General features: G+C 37.2%; 1 protein-coding gene across 1 annotated transcript in view; it reads left to right on the forward strand.

The window, feature by feature from the left end:
- The first annotated feature begins 2,326 nt into the window (after window positions 1–2,326).
- Window positions 2,327–20,866, forward strand: part of DNAJC13 (DnaJ heat shock protein family (Hsp40) member C13) — a 149,837-nt gene continuing 131,297 nt past the window's right edge. The window contains exons 1-2 of the mRNA XM_036877277.2: window positions 2,327–2,552; window positions 19,448–19,528. Of these exons, the coding sequence (XP_036733172.2) occupies window positions 19,461–19,528 (68 nt within the window). The 5' untranslated portion in view covers window positions 2,327–2,552; window positions 19,448–19,460. The remainder of the gene's footprint in view (window positions 2,553–19,447; window positions 19,529–20,866) is intronic.

Below are 20,866 nucleotides of genomic sequence, written 5' to 3' on the forward strand. Positions count from 1 at the left end.
CAAGCACTAGGAATATGGCTTCTGAAGATGAGAAGCTGTGGCTGGGGAAGTTAAAGGGATAAACAGAGGAGAGAGAGTAAGATAGATGATTAGCTGCATTGACAAATATTTAAAGCTGTTGACCAAAAATTTACTAAAATCACCTTGAAATAAGACAGTTTTCTCTGAGCCAAAACTCAGGATTTATTCCAGAAACTTTGATTCCCACGGGTGGGTTGGAAAAATTGTTTCCAAGGGTCTAAGTTATCCATATCCTCAGGGAGATAGTCAAGAAAGACAGAACTTCAAAGGATTTCAAAACATTTTATTTATATAAGATATGCCATGCAAAGAAAATTGGGGGCTGGAGGGTGAAGGGGACAGTATACATCCTGGCACTGAAGGAAATTAGGAGAAAGGCTAACATTTTTGTTTATCTTTTAGCAGGAATGCAGAGGCCAACTGTTTAGCTTTTAACACATGGTATTAAGTATTTATGGGGGGCCATTTTTGAGACTCCCAGAGTGAATGAAACCTTCAATACTTAGTCCTTGGGAAACCTTTTGGTGGTCCCTAGTATGGTGGTCAGCTTTTTTTTCAGTTCAGAAAGGATGTCACAGAAGCAAAACAAAACTAAAAAAAACTACTCATGAAAACAAGAGGATATATTGGCTGAATATGAAGAAAATCGTTTCTAAAAATTAAGAAAAATGTCTTGGGAAGAGACTAGTTTTCCATTACAGGAGACGGTGGCATTTCACGATGACCTAAGTCTCCTCCCACCTCCAGGAATGAATTTTATCCCTCCCAAATACTGAACAGAGAGGCAGTATGGAGGTTTGATAGCTCACTGGCCTTGATGTTACAAGTCCTGTGGCTAAATCTCCATTCCACCTAGGAGTTAGGTCACCTTGGGCAAGTCTCTTGGACTCTCTGGGTTTGCTTACTCTATAATATAGAAATAATACATCTCACACCAACTTCTGGGTTTATAGGAAGGCTTTGCAACCTATAAAATGCCACATAACACAAGTTTGTTTCCACTGGATAAGTCAGGAAGGCCCCTTAACTCAGCCCTATTTGTTTTTTCTTCTCCCTCTCTACCCTATTTCAGGTCCTGTCTTTCCACACACACCTATTCCTGGTACTTACCTTTAGACGCACCATATCTTACTGCTGCAGTATAGAAAAGTCTACTGTAAAAGTGCAGCCTTTTTCTGCCCCAAGGTAAAGCAACAGATTATTCAATAGATTCAAGAGGAAAGTCTGTAAGAGCCATTGTCTACTTTTCTTCATTTTGCAATCACCATCTCTAAAAACGAGCCAAATGCTGAAATGGACTCCAGGAAATCACAATTTCATGATTGCACTGCAGAGTATTAAATCCTTATCAGAGAAAGTATCCATGCAAGTCACCCCATCCATTTTTTGAAGTTTGCAGCAGAATCACTTCTGAGCTGTGGTCTTTAGCGTTCAGGTCTAGGAGTGGAGATGGCACTTCCTTAATTAAAGCCTTTCCCACAGGTAACAAGTACTATCCCCCCTTTTCCCTAACTTGACTCCCCTCCTCCAGTTCCTAGGTGTGCTCAGGGAGATGGTATGGAGGACACAGGCTCTGGAGTTGAGTGCTTGAGTTCAAAATCCAAGTCCATTACTGTGGATAGGAGCCTTAATTTACCTGTAAAACGAGGATAATTACAATTTCAGAGCGTTAGGGATTAATATAAATAAGCCCACTGACTCATGATCAGCAGACATTACCTGGGAGCTAACCGTATTATTTTCCCGGTACTCCCACCAGCAAAAGGCCGTAGGCATCTCCAAAGCTTCGGACTTGCTGACCTCCCAGACCAACCGAAATTTAAACATTTCCAGCTGTGGGTCTTGTAGTCTGAATAACAAGTGAACCTGCTGCCCTGCAATCCAGCCACGCATAATAGTAGGCTGAGGCTTCAGAGTGCCCGCCTAGACTGGGGAGACGCTTTACGCCACAGCCTCCTGCAGAGCCACAGGGCGGGGGGCGTGACCTCTCCCTGCGCGCCCGCGCGCGCCTCGGTGGCGACCTTCTCAGCAAGTGCCGAGGGCCTGGCCCACCGCACGTGCTACGTGGGCTCCGGACCCCACGGCGGGCCTTCCCGCTCTGCGCATGTGTAACTGTTAGGGGGCGGGCAGGAGGGCTGGCCGAACGCGTTATTTCAGGGCAAGGGGGGACGGACAGGGCGGCAACATGCAGGAGAGAAAGGGCTGCAGAAGGCCTACGAGCTGAAATCAGCTGACCGGGTCTCGTGACAGCCTGGGCGGTGGCCACGCAGGCGCATAGGAGCGCGGTAGCTCAGAGCCTGAGCGAAGATGGCGGCTTCCAGAGTGAGCCTCTGAGAGGCAGAGGGAAGAGGCGGAGGGGGCGGGGAGGCAGCGCCGCCGCGGCACCAGGAACCCGCGGCCGCGGAGGTGCAGGGCCTCGGCTGGGGAAAGGGGAAGTGGTGAGGGGGAGGAGGCCGAGGGCGCCTCATCCCAGTCTGGACACAGCCCACGGCGGTAGGAGCTCGGGCTGGAACCTCCAGCCCCGCGCGAAGGTAAACCTCTCTGGGAGCGGACCGTGGGACTCCGCCTCATCCCCCCTGTGGCCGCGAGGACGTGGGGGGCTAAGGGCAGGGAAGGAGGGGTGTACCTTGACCGCGGCAGCCTCCCGCTGCTGAGAGCAAATGAACCCTCACCCTAAGGCTGCTACCGCCGTTCGGACCCCGCGCCCCCGGCTCCTAGTGACCTCGGCCCAGGGCGCTGGATGGTTCAGCCCAACCCCTCTGCCGAGTTTTGTGGTTTTGTACCCACCAAGGTCCCCAGGCCCCGCCTGCACATCCTTACCCCCACACCTTGTTCCCCTCGGGGCTCCGCCCTCGGGATTCCCTTCCTGCCCCCTCCTCTGAGCGCTGCTGCTGGGTTCTGGCGGCCCCCGTTCCCTCGGGTCGGAGGCCCTTCTCATCCCCACGCCCCGCGTAGACTTTGACTTTCTTTTCTCAGCTTTGTTTCGTTTTGTTAGGAAATGCGGAGTGCTCGCGTCGTTTCTTCTCCAGTACCTCCCTTTTCCAAAATCAGGTTTCCCCCAAGGTCTTTCCTTCCGGTAAGGCAGTTTATTCACTCTGGCTTTTCCTTCACTGCTGCTAATTTTGCCTCTGAATGCAGCCTGTGGAGTGGATGTTAAAGGCAGATTTGACTTCGTACCCTTATAAAGAATGTTATCCCGTAAATCGCCTCCTTTTTGTAGGGTGTTCAGCTAATCACTCATGTCTGAGATTGTTTCCTTTATTGGGAGAAAAAAGTAAAAATATCTCCCCTTTTTGTGGCAGTGGTCTCCCAAAGTAGTTTCTCACTTCCTGTCCCCTTTTCCCTTTGACCCCACCGTGACTCTCCTCGATAAAGGAGGGAGGACCTGTGCAGATGCCGATGCCTCTTCTATGATGGGCTTTATATTGTAGCGTTATTTTGAGTCTCTTGGAGTATAGTGTCTTCGGAAAATAAAATTTCAGAATATTTATTTAGGACCTGCCCCAGTGATTGTCTGTCTTACTGTCTTTTCTTTCTCACTTTATGGATCTGATCGATTTCTAGGTTTGAAACTGCAAAATCTGAGGAAATAACTCAGAATGGTCAAGTTTTGTAGTGTATTACCGGTACTCTGTGAGTCTATGGGAATATGAAACACGACTTGCCTTAAAGAAAAATTTTCAAAAACTGTTCGAAATTCTGTGTTCTGTAAAGACTCGATTTCATAATTCTTTGGTTTCTGGAAATTGCTTTGTTGTGACTTCTTTTGGCATATAACATAAAACCTTGTTAACATTTTAAATATAATATGAAACAATGTTTAAGTGGTTATATCTCAGACTCAGCTGTGCTATTAATATCACAATGGAACATGAGCTTCTTTAGAAAATATTAGTTATACTCCCAATTTGAAAACAGGAAGTAGAACATATTAAGGGAAGAAAAGAGGAGTCAGGGTTATTAAGAGGTAGAAATGTAAAGAACCTTAAATCCAGTTCATGGAAAATACCCTTTTGTCTTACACTGGGATACAATGGATATTCTTTTTTCTAAAAGTTGCAGTAGTAATAGGTTAAAATGTATGAACATTATCAGTGCAAAGATGGAATCACAACATGAGTTATTTGTAAGAATTTAGCTTTATCCACAAATAAATAGAAACTGGTGGTCTATATCAATACTGGCTTTATTAAATTTGTGAAAAGGTTAACAGTGGAGCCTGCTCAATACATACTAAATTACAGTTGAGATAAAAAGCATCTGTTAACTAATTTGGCTCCTTTCCTCAATTAGTTCTCTTTACACAGGTGACTCTGAGGTATCTATTGCACATACCTTTCCCCTGCTTCTCTGAGGTACTTAAGATGAGTAAAATAGAAGCAAGGCCAAACAGATAAATTGAAAAATTTGGTTGCTACTAATAGTTTTAGGCCTAGATACTGACTGTAATGTTTAGCAGTGGGTTCAAGAGTTGTTGGAAAGACATTCCTTAAATCAGTGTTTCTCAACCTTATCTGAACCAATAAAGACCCCCCTTTTATTTCAAATAGTTTGTAACACCTCCTTTACTATTCTGAGATCGTTTATAAATAATATAATCACTTTTTGGCTTTTATTCTGGGGTTAAAAAGAAGCTTTTCTCCCACTGTTGCAACAAAAAACAACTGGACTAACTTCAAATTCATGACTTTGGAAACCTATTAAAGAGCTGAGATCACAGCAAAGCACTGGCCCAAAATTTAAGGAGCGAGAGTGAACATGAATTCACATTCACCTTCAATAGCCACAGCTGGACATGGGTAAAAAGAGTTCACCTAAAATAGCTAACAAGTTGATTAAGGCTGAGTGCACCTTCTTCCAGTCTTTATCCACAAACCTCACTGGGTACTCCCAGAAAAGATTAGAAAGAGCCCTGGAAATTTCTGTTGTGCTGACCTAGAGGAGGTGGAAACCAGCAGCAAAGCTTTCAGAAGGGGCAAAAAAAACTGCTCTGATTTTTATCCCATGTGTCTTTTCTGTGGAACAAAAGCCTTAAACTGTGGAGAGAAGGCATCTCTGCTGGCCCTATTGCTGAGCATTCATTATGCTGGGGGAAGATAAGAGAAGTGGAAAGAATATTGTTCTGGGGGCAGGGCACTGAGCCCAGAACTGCAGCCAGGGTAAATGAGAAGATGACACCCCTGAGATCCAGGGGCATTGTGTATGCGTAAGACTGAACCTTTATCAGAATAGCAGACTGTCCCCAACCCACTGCCACCAAGTTAAGAAGCTTTGAATAACAGGTAACTGCAGCATACTACTAGGAGAGGAACAATATTATGCTAAGAGACCCAGCACAGCAAATGAAATAGACATTGCTTTAGTAAGCCATCCTCACCCACAGGCACAAGCTATTCTTTAGATGTTTGAAGCCTGTGGTACGCTTGAGGTTACCCATAGCAACAGCAAATCATAAACCCAGCCCAACTTCTAAACAGATTTAGATAAACATTAGCTGATGCTATTAGCTGATATGGAATTTTAAATGAATATAATATGTTAAAGGTATGAACAGAAAAGTGGACAACGTGCAAGTTTAGATGGGCAATTTCAGCCAAGAGACAGAAACTGTAAAAGAGAGTCAAAAGGAAATGCTAGGAATTTCATCGTGTAGTAAAGAGATGCAGATTGCTTTTGGGCTTACCCGTAGATTTGACATAGCCAAGGAAAGAATCAGTGAACGTGTATATGTCAGGAGAAATTACCCAAAGGAAAGGCGAAAGCCCCCAGGCATCCAAGAGCTTGGGGATGATCAAACATTGTAATATATGCATAATTGGAATTCCAGAGGAAGAGAGAATAGAGCAGAAGAAATTATGAAATATTTGAAGAAATAATTTTCCAAAAATGTTAGACATCAAACCACACATCCAAGAAACTTAGAGAACACTGAGCAAGATAAATACCTGTCCCCCCAAGAAACCCAAAGCATACTTAGACAGATCATATTCAAACTGATATTAACAAAGGATAAAGAAAATCTTGATGGTAGCAGAAGGAGAGAAGCATGCAGGGGAACAAAGATGAGTTACAGCAGAGAAACCATGCGAGCAAGAAAACACTTGAGTGACACCTTGAAAATACTGAAAGAAAATGCATAGCAAAAATATCAAAGATGAAGGCAAAATATAGATATTCTCAAACTAAAGCTAAGAGAACTCAAAGTATAATATCTCAATTTATTTGATAGGTACAGTCTTAGAAAATTATGTGCATATTAAGCTGCAAAACTTTGATTTATATTTAATACAGAATTCTGGGACTAGTTAATTATATAGATAGGTTTTTATCTGTGTGAATGACCTTGAATATTTGTAAGTCAAGGACAGTTCTTCAATCTGTGGTACTGTGTTGTACACTGAGGGGTATCCAGCCCCATCCACTAAATCCTAGTACAGTAGTCCCCCTTATCTGTGGTTTCACTTTCTGCAGTTTCAGATTCCCACAGTCTGGAAGCAGATGATTCTCCTGACAATGTCGTTAGAAGGGCATTGGTAGCCTAAAGCTATGTCACGATGCCTCCTTCATTCATCTCACTTCATCTTATCATGTAGGCATTTTAGCATCTCATATCACAAGAACAAGGGTGAGTACAGCACAGTAGATAGTTTTAGAGAACACATTCACACCTTTAGTACATTGTTATTGTTAATCTGTTACTGTGCCTAATTTATAAGTTTAACTTTATCACAGATACATATTTATGGAAAGAGCATATGGGGTTTGGTACTATCTGGTTTCAGGCATTCACTGTGGATCTTAGATCATGTCCCTCTCGAATAAGAGGTCTCATAGTGTCTCATATGAAGTAGCATTCTACCACAATCATTACTTTAATTCAAAATTTAGTCAGTTTTCAACACATTTTTCTCCTTCACATGCTCAGCACATGCTAATCATTAACATCTCTTGTATGACCTGCTTCGTAATTGTGGCAACTCCTTTGACTGTCATTGGTTTAGGGGATATCTTTGGGGCAGAAGTACCTTAAGCCAAGATGGTTGTGATCATCTTTGTTAACAGTGTTACCTGGGCAAAGGTGCTTTGAAGTGTGGTTCAGTCAATAAAGGTAAACATGTAATTTGCTAGTGATTCTTAATTATTTTCATATGCTCTTAAGTTTATTCAACAGCCTGCATATTTGAGTTTTACTTGTACTTTTATGAACTATGTATGAAGAAAATTGATCTCTAAAACAACAAAATCCAGAATCAGTGGGATTTTACAGTTTCGGCACTCTTAAATTGCCCTTAGAATTAGACCACCCTACTTCAGCACTGTTCACATATTTAACACAGGCCCGTTGTTAATCTCTTTGCAGTTGACCAGTGAAATTTGATCTTTGGATGAACTGACTAAAAACAAAAACCTTAAAGCAAACTAAAACAATTATTTTAATGTTTTGATTTTGTCAAGTATAGTTAGCAGAACACAATGGAAGGATTGATAAACTTAGGAATGTCGATTTTTCTCTTATATTTCATAAGTTCTATACTAATTATATTAAAATCTAAATTCTTCTGCATGGTTTTCAGACTTGTATTCTTTAGGCAGCTAGTGCTATGGAGTTTCTCCTTCTAGTCAAAATACAGAATGTATTTTAATGTTTATCAAATCTTTGAGTAGTTAGGCCATTTCTCACTCCAAACTTACAGCTACTGAATTTAATTTTAAAAGTGGAATTTTCCTTTTTTAAGTTAATGGATAGATTTGGGAGTGTTGCATAAACTGAAGCACTCTGCAGAGTTAGGAATAATAGGCATATTTTGAAAAGAGCCAAACTAGGAACCCACGTGTTGTGATTTTGTACTGGGTGAAAGGGAGATTGTAGCAACTTAAATTCCTTGTCTTTTGATGGTGTAAAGAGAACAGTGTTTGGATATTAGGATGCTTACTGTAAAACTTCGAGTTGTATTTGTTATATGCTTAGGAAATTTAGTCCCCCATTATGCATTTACTCTAGTGATAGGAAAAACAGCAAGTTAAAACATGGCAATTGAAGTCTCTTTTACCTATTAAGGTCTTACAGTGGAATAGAGCAAGATTATAAGTGCCTGTTTGTGAGCTGAGGAGGAGCTTATTGAACCTGGTACATTTTGTTATTGCATAATAAGCCAAATTACTTCAAAGATAAAATAGAAATCAGGTCTAAAATGTTTCAAGAATGTGTACATACTAAAAATAATGTAAATTATCGTAGTATTGATTTCACAGAATTGCTCAAGGGAGCACATTTCTTAGTTTTTTTTCCCCCAGGTGATTAAGATAAGTTTGGAAAGGGAAAAGTCATAATCATGCATTTTTCTTGGGAAAAAAGTATGTTTACAACAGATAAAGTATTGTGAGAAATAACTCAGATGAAATCAGCACATGGGATTAAAGTATGAAGAGACAGATACCATTTTCAGTATGTATTTATATTGAATAGAAAAGGCCAATAAAATTACCTGCAGTGCTATGTATACCGCCTATCTCCCCCATTAAGATAACATTAAAAGTGCTGTTCAGATTTAGGGGTTGCTTTTGAATTTCTCTTGCCCTTTTATTTCATGATTTACATACCCAGTTTCTAATTAAAGGAATGGAATTTTTAAAAAGAATGGGGGGTATCTTAGATTATTTTGCAAAATAGTGGTGTAATTTGTTGAAAGTTCATTTTGATGTAGAAGACAGTACAAAGGTTTCAATGTTAGAACTCCTGGGTCGTTATTTGGAGATAGATTATTAGCTGAAATTTGACATTACCATTGGTTATCTTCTCTAACATTTCTAGAGTTACCCGGTTCTTCAAGTTAAGAAAGTTAAGATGGGAAGTACTAAAACCTTACTTTGTGATCTGTTTTACAGCTGTTTAAAGATCCCTGTACAGTAGGTATTGTACACATTACACATACTGATTTGTTGTTTGAGAAGGAAATGCTTTTGCCTGTACTTGTTATTTATTAAAACATGAAACAAAATTGAAAATTTAAAATTAAAAAGAGAGTTAAAGTTGTTACCTATTTTCCCCACGTACCCAGCACATTCTAAGTCTAATTGTAGCTTTTTAATCTGGGTAAAAATTAATGTAATGTTAACCATTTATATTTTTAACCTTATATTTGGAACTGAACTAACCTGGTGATAAAATTCACTCAGATTTTGAATCCAGTTACAAATAAAACTTGGTCTTTAAAAAGTCAGTATTAAGGGATTCTCTCTTCAGTTATTATCCCGGGATTAGCCTTTGCTTTAGCAATGGTTGTCCTTCAACCCTGCATTTTCAGTAGGCTGTAGCTGTATGAGGAAGTACCACATTTATAGATTGGTTGCTATCATGTGCATATACACCATATTTCAGGTGTAGTTTAACAATAAAGCAGAAAAACAGCTTTTCTATTGTTGGAGAGTTTGGTCATAAAATAAAGGCAAATGCAATAGTCACCCAAAATGAAAGTTCTAACCTACAGCCAGGTTGAAGCAGCTTTATGTTAGATGCCCATATATTTATCTCCAAGATTTTCACTTTAACATTTCCCATATTTGTTTTATTATACATCTAATATCTTTCTGTCCATCTTATTTTTTGATGTGTTTCAAGACAAACTCGTTTTTAATTCATCACTTGAGAGCAGAGTTAATGATGGAAGTTTATTTTTTCATTTGATGATTCAAAGTAGAAAAATTAGCTTTCTAGAAATTGTCATACTTGTTTAAAATTCACTTACATTTTGTATGACTACAAAAATAGCCTTGATTAAACCAATTTCTTAATTCATTTGCTGGTATATTATAGGTGGTCCATGACTTATGACAGTGATGGTTTGACTCACAATTTTTTGACTTTACAAGGGTGTGAAACCAATATGTATTCATTGGAAACTGTACTTTGAATTTTGATGTTGTCCTGGGCTAGCAATACAGTGTGATAGGACACATATTTGTGATGCTCGGAGGCTGCAGCAGTGGGCTGCAGCTCCCAGTCAGTCACACAGTCATGAGAGTAAATGGCAGTATGCTTACAACCATTCTGTTTTTACTTTCAGTACAGTATTCAATAAATTACATGAGATATTTGACACTTTACTATAAAACAGGATTTGTGTTTAATGATTTTGCCCAACTGTTGGCTAATGTAAGTGTTCTGAGAATGCTTAAAGTAGGCTAGGCAAAGCTATGATTTTTAGGTTAGATTATTCATTTTCGACTTAGAGCGTTTTCAACTTAAGGTGGGTTTTTCGGGACATAACCCCATCACAGATTGAAGAATATCTGTATTTTTCTTATATTCCTTCATCCCTGGCTAAATGAGTACTCTGAGTTTTTACTTAGCACAAGCCAAGCACTTAATCTCACTATGTGTGCACATTCTTTTGCTTAAAGCCTGGCTGTAAATCTATTTGGGTGCCTGTGTATTGAGCCCCTTCAACCTCCTTTTTGTTCTTAGTGTCGTTTTGATGTAGGCCTCTTCTCAGTGGACTCTCAAATCCTGTGGTTTTATCTCAAGATCATACCTTCTAAAAGATTATTCTCATTTTATCCATAAGTGATCTTAAATGGATTATCAATTTTACTTCCAGTAATAAATTAGAGGATGTGATTAGTGTTGTTCCGAATTAAAAGTTTAAAAGCTTGAAGGAGTGAAATCACTAAAAAAGGTGAGTCTAGCCAAATGCCTTTGTTGCCCAGAATTTGACTTTCCAACCCTTAGAACTGTTTTCTTAAGTGTACAAACTGAACTGTTGCAGAAAAGCTCTGCTGATGGTGTAAAATTAGGATATGCAGTGAAAACAAGTGGAGTCAACTTGGAAAAACTGGAGATGCTTTCAGATGTGATTTAGTTACAAAGGGCAAGAAATTTTGGCTTTTTCTCATTAAAAAGAAAGGTAGGTTTTTGAGAATTTGAAGCGAGGCACTGTTGCAGGAATGAAGGAGATGAAATTTAAGCAGTAATTAGTTTGAACAGATGGATTTTTGCTAATTTGAATGTGTATCAACAACTGGCAGGTTGGCAAATGCTGATGGTACAGCTATTACCAAGATTTCATCCAATCATTTATACATTTTTTTAGTTGGACAACTTTTTATTTATAGACTGTGCCTATAAATGACTGTTATTGCCATTACCTGCTTGATGCTTCAGCTGCTTGACACTAGAGATTCTACAGATTTTTCATCAGTGTTAATGGGAATTATGGTTGCTTAAGAGTTTTTGCTTGTGAGCAACAATTTTAGAACTACTTTTAGAGAAACATGCACATAGGAGGCATATAATGTAGATTAAGTTGTTTTTATGGAATGAAGTTCTTTTTTCCAAAAGCTTCTCAAACTGTAGTTAATTTGTAGGCATCAAACAATTTAAAATATTAGGTTGGTTTCATGTAAAGAAACATTTCTAATAATCAAAATTCTAAATGCATAAATGGGGGATATTTAAAATGTAGTAAATAAGATGGCCTTGGAAAATAGTATTTTTAGGAATAAAGTTGAAATAAAGAGAACCTTAAGTGTTAAGGTATAATTGCCTTAAGATAATTTTTTAAAATTGCATCTGTCATAATTATCTTAGCCTATGTCATACAGTTTATCCTTAAAACAGGGCCAGGTTTAGGAGCACCAACTCCCTGCAATCAAAAATCTATGTGTATCTTTTCACTTCCCTGGAACTTCACTACTAATAGTCTTACCAATAACATAAGTAGTTGATTAACATGTTTTCTGTTTATATGTATTATGTACTATATTCTTGCAGTAAAGTAAGCTAGAGAATAGAAAATGTTATTAAAGTTGGAAGAAAAGATACATTTACAACACTACTGTATTTACTGAAAAAAATCTGCATATAAGTGGATCTGTGCAGTTCAAACTCATGTTGTACAAGGGGCAACTGCATTTTTTTCTTTTGAAAAAGATAGATTGGAAAGAATAAAATAACAATAATAAAATAATGATGCCCTTGTGTACTCCACTCAATTTAAGAAATATATATTGGAACAGTTATTTTTGTACAGTTGTTTTAATTTTTACCTGTTTTGAATAGGTAAAAACTCTGGATACTGATTAAGTCAATGAAACACTACTTTTGAAGGTAGAAATTCTATTTGCTATACAGTGTTGATATACATTAAAGAGCATAAGGGTTGAAATTAATAGAAGACTTAGATCAAGTAATTTAATAATAACTTTCCCAAGAAAAATGCCTTAAGAGGTGTAGGATCCTGTAAGTAATCTTGAAAGTGAAAAAGATAATAGAAATGCTGTAAACAACTATTGCATATCTGGGGTAGTACATTTAAAGTACAGTACTAATTATGATTGCAGTTAATATTTTTGAATGTTTATTCAGAGCCAAGCATCACACTGATGCCTTTATTCAAGGTATCTTGTTTAGTCCTCACCCCTCAGCTACAGGTACTGTCATGCCTGTTTTGTAGATGAACTAATGTCTTGAGCTAGTCATTAGTTAATGTTTAGTATGTGGAATGGCAGCTTTGGTGCATACTCCAAGGAGGTGTTCCAAGTTGGTGTTCCCAGATTGGATCATCACTCAGCCACTGCACTTGGAAGACCCCCTTGACTTGCCTTTCACTCATTTTCCAGTGGTTCTCTTGAAGTTGTTCTCTCACTTTGAATGTTACATAGTTGGTACTGAATAGTCTTGTCCTATTTTTTCTGCATTTTTCTGATATTTGTTCATTGCCATTATCCACTACTGAGTTACCTCTGTGTCTAAAAGTATCCTCATAGTCTGAAAGAGTTAATGCTTTTCAGGCCAGTTGCCTTCATTAGATGAGGTGACTGTGTCATAAAATGGTTGAGGTTTTACTGATAATAAAAAGTAGATTTACTTGAAAATTTGGAGAGGTTAATATTACACTGTTGAGAACTAGGTCCTGGCCTCATTAATCTGGTTATTTTAAAAGTTCAATGTTAAAATAGTATTTTTCTGTTGTTGAACTGTCCTTAAAGATGATCCTGAAATCGCATATTGGTAGTAAATTTCTGTCATTATGTTTGTTTTGAACACTTCAAGTTTTTTTTAAAGCTTATCTATAGATGGAACTATTTTAGGAGTTTTATTTTTAGTTGATAAGAGTATTTCAGCCATGGAGGCTTCCTTTTTCTTTCTTTTCCCTTGTGTTTAGTATGGTAATTTGTTTTACTGTTTGAAATTGTGGGCTTCAAAGTTGTTTCTAACACGTGCATAATCATATTTCCAGGTGAAGATAGTGATTGGAAATAGTTGTAAATGAATGTAGGAATGTGCTGTCAAATGGTAAATCTGTAATTATATGGTCAGAATGAATTTATTTTTATGTCCTAAATTTGAAGGAAGGTATTATACTTTAAGTTGAAAACATGCAGTGTGGAGTTAAGCAGATTGAGTCCTAAGCCTGGCCCAGCCACTTACCAGTTGTGTGATCTTGGAGAAGTGATTTGATTTCTCTAACTCTCATTTTTCTTTTCAATAAAATGGGAGCCATCACACTGGTACCATGTTGTTGTTATGGGGACAAACGTGACAGGTAAAAGCGAGATAAATGCCTACCTTAATCATTAACCATGATAAGTAAAGGTAGTTGTATAATTTCAGGACATGTCATCAGTCTTTTTATATTAGGGTCACCTTGCCACCCCAGTATTAGAATAATCTTTACTGAGGGTTCAAAATGGAAAAACATCCTGATTTGCATTTTGAGGCAATGCAGAAGGTAGTAATAACATTGAATTATCCCATTATTTCTTGGCTACATACCTCCTCCTTTTCTTATGTTCAAATATACCCTTGTGAAAATTATAACATGGCTGAAGGCAAGCTTCTCAGATAGAGGAATAATTTTCTTCCATAAAGAGCACTTCAGTTTTACCAGCCTTTCCTTGGTGGTGGTTATTCAGGACTGGATACAGAATAGCAGTATCACTTTTTGCTTCCTAAAATATTAGAGAAAATTATCAGGTGTGCTGAATTTGGCCATAGGAACTTTTAATGTCCAGAGAATTGAAATACTTCTTTAATTCCTTACTGTATTTTTCTGTCGCCATTGTCATTTGCATCAGAATACAATATTTCTTTTGGCAGGCCAGGTAGTCAATAGTTTAAATATTTTATTTTTGCTTTTTAAATTTTATTTTATTGTGGTAAGAACACTTAACATGAGATCTACCTTCTTAACAGATTTTTAAGTGTACAGACAGCATTTTTATTTAGTCACAGTGCTGTACAGCAGATCTCTAGAACAATCGTCTTGCGTAACTGAAACTTTATCCTCATTCATTAGCAACTCCCTACTTCCCCCTCACCCCAATCCCTGCAACCAGCATTCTGCCCTCTGCTTCTGTGAGTTTGACAGGTTTAGATAGCTCATGTAAGTGGAATCATGCAGTATGTGTCCTTCTATGACTGGGTTATTTCTCTTAGCAATGTCCCCAAGGTTCACCATATTGTTGCATATCACAGGATTTCCTTTTTTTGCAAGGCTAAATAATATTACATTGTGTTTGTATGTGTCCATTTTCTTTATACATTCATCTGTTGATGGATAATTTAGTTGTTTCCACATCTTGGCTATTATGCAATGAACATGGGTATGCTGTCTCTTTGAGATCCTAATTTCTGTTCTTTTGGATAAATACCCTGAAGTTTGATTGCTGGATCATGGAATAGTTTTATTTTTAATCTTTTGAGGAACTTCCATACTGTTTATTTCCCATAGTATCTGCACCATTTTACATTCCCACCAACATTTTACATTCCAGTTTCTCTGCATCCTCGCCAACACTTGCCTTTTATTATTATTTTTTTATAAGAGCCAACCTAATAGGTGTGAGGCGTTATCTCCGGGTTTTGAGTTGCATTCCCTGGTACTGATACTGAACATCTTTTCATATACCTGCTGGCCATTTGTATGTCTTCTGATAGTTTGATTTTATATTAATGTGTTACATCTTCTCTCCCTTTTTCCTTTTATCTGTCCTAACCTAAGAACTCCCTGGAGTCTGGTGCTTTCATCACCCTTAAGTTCACAGGTCTCCAGAAGGTTGTAAAAAGCTTCCTTGATGTAAACTTGTTTTAATTCCCCTCCTAAAAGATCTGTTTGAGTTACATACATAATTCCTCAACTCTGATAACTGTGAGGTAATTCTTTAGGGTTTTTTTTTTCTTCTTAAATTTGCTTTGTTATTGTGGGATTATCCTCCATCCCTACCCCCAGTGAATTTACTAGAGATTGTCTTTAATCCTTCTGGGTCATTCCCTAAGTCCTTTGTGGCTGTCATTTAAAAAAAAATTATTATTCTTTCACTTTAATTTTTAAGTCCCTTAATGATATCAGCCAGTCTTCATTCAAACACATTTTCTTTCTTGTCAGTTGTCGTAAGATAGGACCTTGGTACAGTGTCAGTCATTCTGTTATCTTAAGTTATTGACTAGAAATTCAAACTCTGCTCTTCAATATCAGGCCGTTCACTTTTTGTATCCTCCTTTTTCTTCCCCTCACCCCCAGTTTTATTGAGATATAATTGACATGCCATACTGTATAAATTTTCAGGTATACAGCATAATGACTTAGTTTACATGTATATATATATTTATTAAGGTATCATTGATACACACTTTTATGAAGGTTTCACATGAGCAACATTGTGGTTACAACATTCACCCATATTATCAAGTCTGCTCCCACACCCACTGCAGTCATTGTCCATCAGTGTAGTTAGATGCTATAGAATTACTACTTGTTTTCTCTGCTATGCTGCCTTCCCTGTGACCCCCCCTATGTTATGTGTGCTAATCATAATGCCCATTAATCTCCTTCTTCCTCCCACCCTACCCACCCTTTCCCACCCCTTCCATTTGGTAACTGCTAGTCCCTTGGAGTCTGTGAGTCTGCTGCTGTTTTGTTCCTTCAGTTTTGCTTCATTGTTATACTCCATAAATGAGGGAAATAATTTGGTATTTGTCTTTCTCTGCCTGGCTTATTTCACTGAGCACCTCTGCCCTCATTGTAAATGGTAGGATTTGTTTTCTTCTTACGGCTAAATATGTACCACATATTTATTCATTCATCTACTATGGACACTGAGGTTGCTTCCTTATCTTGACTATTGTAGATAGTGCTGTGATAAATGTACGGGTGCATATGTCTTTTTGAATCTGGGATCTTGTTTTCTTTGGGTAAATTTCTAGGAGTGGAATTCCTGGGTCAAATGGTATTTCTATTTTTAGTTTTTTGGGAAACCTCTATATTGCTTTCCACAATGGTTGAACGAATTTACATTCCCACCAGCAGTGTAGGAGGCTTCCCCTTTCTCCGCATCCTTGCCAGCATTTGTTGTTGCTTGTCTTTTGGATGTTGACCATCCTAAGTGGTGGGAGGTGATACCTCACTGTGGTTTTAATTTGCATTTCCCTGATGATTAGTGATGTGGAACATCTTTTCATGTGCTTGTTGGCCATCTGAGTTTCTTTGGAGAAGTGTCTGTTCAGATCCTCTGCCCATTTTTTAATCAGGTTATTTACTTTTTGGGTGTTAGCGGGTGTGAGCTCTTTATATATTTTGAATGTTAACTCCTTATTGGGTATGTTGTTTACAAATATATTCTCCCATACTGTAGGATGCCTTTTTGTTCTGCTGATGGTGTCCTTTGCAGTACAGAAGCTCTTTAGTTTCATGTAGTCCCATTTGTTCATTTTTAATTTTGTTTCCCTTGCCTGAGGAGATGCGTTTAGGAAAAAGTTGCTGATGTTTATATTCAAGAGATTTTTTTCTATGTTTTCTTCTAAGAGTTTATGGTTTCATGACTTACATTCAGGTCTTTGATCCATTTCGAGTTTACTTTTGTGTATGGGGTTAGACAATAATCCAGTTTCATTCTCTTGCATGTAGCTGTCCTGTTTTATCAACACCAGCTGTTGAAGAGGCTGTCATTTCCCCATTGTATATCCATGGCTCCTTTATTGTATATAAACTGGCCATGTATTTGTCTCCTTTTTCTTCTGTTGTTCCAATCTTCAGTTACAGAATGTATGAGAAAGATATCATCTGTAAACCTATATTTTTCACTATTTTGACATGTTCTCAAGGATCCTAAGTTTGTTTTCAGCAATATCATTAACTGTAAATGATTCAGAAGGCAGATGTTCAGAAGGGTTTAATAAGTCTTAGTTTGCTGCCTCTGTCATCCCAGATAGGCAATCCAGAAAAAAAAAAAACTGTCAAGAAGACTATATTTAGTTGTTTCCATACATAGTAATAGGAAGATGTCAGTTGACTGTCAAGAGAAATTTCCTCTCTGGTAACAATTAAGGTGTTTCTAAACTTGTTCTTGTGGCTCTTTTATTCCTCAGAGAGTGAATTGATACTTTCCCAGAAGGATTGTGTCCTTACTTGGGACTACCTGTTAGAACATCACATTTGAAGTGGTCATTGGAATTTCCCACGGGATTGCTGCATTTCATTCATTCACTCATATAGCACCTGTTCTGTGCCAGGCACTCGGGTAGGCTTTGGGATTTGTACATAAATGAGCTTAACAGTCAAAAATACCTCCCTGTGGATATTCTAGTAGGATTAGATGAATAATATAATAAATTAGACATTACCCTGTGGAAGGTACCATGGAGGGAAAATGAGCGAGAGTCAGAGGGAGTAAAGAATGAGGAGGGTGGTTATAATTTAAAACAAGACAAATACACGTATTTGTCCAAAATAGGCAAATCCATAGTGACAGAAAGTAGAGTAGGTTAGTGGTTGCCAGGTGCTGGGACTGAGTGGGAATGGGGAGTGACTTCTAACACTTTCTGGGGTGATTGGTAAAAATGTTTTAAAAATAGTGGTGTTGGCCATGTAAGAACTTATTCACTATGTAAGAACTTGTTCACCATGTGAAAACTTGTTCGTTATGCTTCAGAAGATTGGAGACTGTTGAGAATTAGGCTTGGGGTTGATTAATGATTGTGCATTGAGTCCCCTATACAGAATTTTATTGTTAACAACCATATGATCTATAAATATGAGAGATGCCCTCTCAAAAAATAAATAAATAAATAAAATAAAATAAAATAAAATAGCTGAACTTGCCTTTTCAAAGCTAAGAATAAAACAGTCAATGATTACTTGAAAAAAAAAATAGTAGTGTTGGTTGTAAAAATCCCTGAACTTTACACTTTAAAAGGGTAAGTTATGGCATGTGCATTGTAGTTCAAAAAGCTGTTATAAAAATGTTTTGAATGATAATGGTTTTATTCTAATTTTGAAAAGGATACTTAATGATTTAAAAGAATTTAGATGTGTATAAAGATGTAAAGAAAGCTTGCGTGAACCATAATTCCAACAATTCAGTTTTCATTATTGACGCTTTGTTGTATGTCTTACAATATTTTTTAGAGTGCATTTCTATTTATTAAGGGGAGGGAGAAATAGTTAAGTCACAAAAGAAATAAATGAACCATATTAATTTTTAACTTAGTGTGAAGTGAATGATTTAATATTTCAAAATTTATCATCAGTCTTTTTGCCAGTTGCAACAATTTGTCCTGTAAAATTAGCTTAATTTAAATTTTTTCATGAACTGGGTCTAGATTTTATATACTTCTGGGTTTCAGTCAACAAACTAGTCAGTGAACTATTGCAGATAACATGGTCCCTGTCCATGTGGCTCATAAGAATGTCATACCATGTGATTTATCATACAAGTTTGACAATCCTGAACTATTTTAGTATCATTTTCTCAAAGAATATTTAATTCCATGGGAAAGGTTAATATTCTGCAAAAACAATATTAATGACAAATGAAAATCTCAATTTTGTTTAAAAAACGTTTTTTTCTAAATAGAAGAAGGGAGTCTAGAATGATTATCATTGGATGCTGGAATGAAAATTTATTTACTTTATGAATATTTCAGATTTCTTCCTATGGACATGTATTACTTTTGTAATGAGAATATTGTGATTTTTAAGTTAAATCTTATTTACAGTAGGTTCCCTTTAAAGTGACAGCAAAAGGCTGGGATTTGGCAGCTCAACAAACCTTTTGGAATTGGTTTGACACTACGCAAACATTTTTAGGTGCCTATTGAGTGCCAAGGCATTGTTAGGCAATGTGAGATTTAAAGATTCATTTACTTTAAATGTTGACATTATTAGATTCTCTACACATGATTTGGATAGAGGGCAATTCTTGTCCTCAAGAAACCCAGTGTAGTGGAGGAGAGCAAACAATAACAATACGGTGATAAAGGCTGTGAGAGGTAGAACAGATGACTTCCTGTCCTTAAAAATCCTATGGTTTTGTAGAAATTGTGCCTTAAAATCTGTATTGTATGGCAGGCTCTGAAAGTATGGTATAGGAGATTCAGGAAAATCTTTAAGATAATAGTATACTAAGTTGATTCATTCTTATCTTCCAGGTGTTAGCACAAAATGAACATAATTAGGGAAAATAAGGATTTGGCATGTTTCTACACAACAAAACATTCATGGAGGGGAAAGTAAGTATTTCTATTGGTTTTATTTTTTTGTGCTTCTGTAAAATTTCATTTTAACATTACTCTTTTCAGTGTCTTGAGTGTACCACACAAGTCATAATGCTATTCTGCCCTTCTTTTCTGAAAATCATATGTGTTTATTTTAAAAGCAAATGCTACATTTAGAATAAATTATTGTTTTTTTTTCTTTTACTATTTTTGGTTTTCTAGGTCTGTCTTGGGAAGGAGTTGGGTAAGAACTAAAAGTAACAAAGGAAAATAAACCAGTTCAATCCACTTGGATGCTATCAATTAATGAAGAGGTTATGTAGTACTAGGAGAGTGTTAACTCTGCAACTTTATCACCCAGAGACTAGCCTAGTGTGATCAATGCATTTTCATGTTCATTTGACTATCAGAGAAGATACGCCAATAGTGCATTTTGTAATCTTTCTTTAGGCCTGTAAAGAAATTAAAAAATTGGGTTTGATCTTTTCCTTGGGAGGGGGCAATGACATTTTTTAGAGAAGCTTGCATGGTCAGACCATAAATGCTTCTGTTTACTTTTTGTAAAATGGATGGTAATTCCTACCCCTCAGATTGCTGTACACATTAAATAAAGTGATATGGAGTGTGTGAAGGTTTTAAAAGTATGCCTTAAATACATTGAGTATTTAATGAATGCACCTGTTGATGTTAGAAAAAAGTTTACTCTCTGGTTCTTTTGAGTAGTAAAAAGTAAAACGAGGGTGCCACACTTTGACAAATAGGTGACCACATTATTCCAAATGAGTCCTCGGATAAGACCTTCCATGTGCACAAAGCCAGTAACTTTAGTTCTTACTCTTCATTTTTTAGGTAATAGTGTTTAACTGCTTAGAATGAAGCAACATTTGGATTCAGTAGTGTTTCTGGTTTGCATTAGCAAACTGACTAATTTTGAAAGATTTGAGGGTTTAATTTTGTTCCCTTTTAGTAACTCAGTTATATGAGCTCCTAAATTAGAGACCATAATTGTCAGTCTTGTAAACCTGTCTTGAAATTTTTTCTTCAGTTAATTTCATTGAGCAAAGTTAAAGAGAAAATTAGCATATTCAGGGTAGTATGAGTGCCTTTAGTTTTTAATCACCCTTTAACAATTGTATATTTAAAAATATAGTATATTTAAAATTTTTTAAGTTGTATGTATAAAAAATTGTATACTTACTTTTTCAAGTGGTAGATTGCTCTGATCATAATGCAGTATCTGTTTTTAATGTAATTATAGTGTACCGATACATTAATTCTAGGGAACAAACTTACTGTAATATTTTTTGCTTCGTGAACTTGACAATAATTGCGACCATCTGGAAATTTTTTTTT

The sequence above is a fragment of the Manis pentadactyla genome, chromosome 1 (assembly GCF_030020395.1).
Source record: "Manis pentadactyla isolate mManPen7 chromosome 1, mManPen7.hap1, whole genome shotgun sequence".
Taxonomy (NCBI): domain Eukaryota; kingdom Metazoa; phylum Chordata; class Mammalia; order Pholidota; family Manidae; genus Manis; species Manis pentadactyla.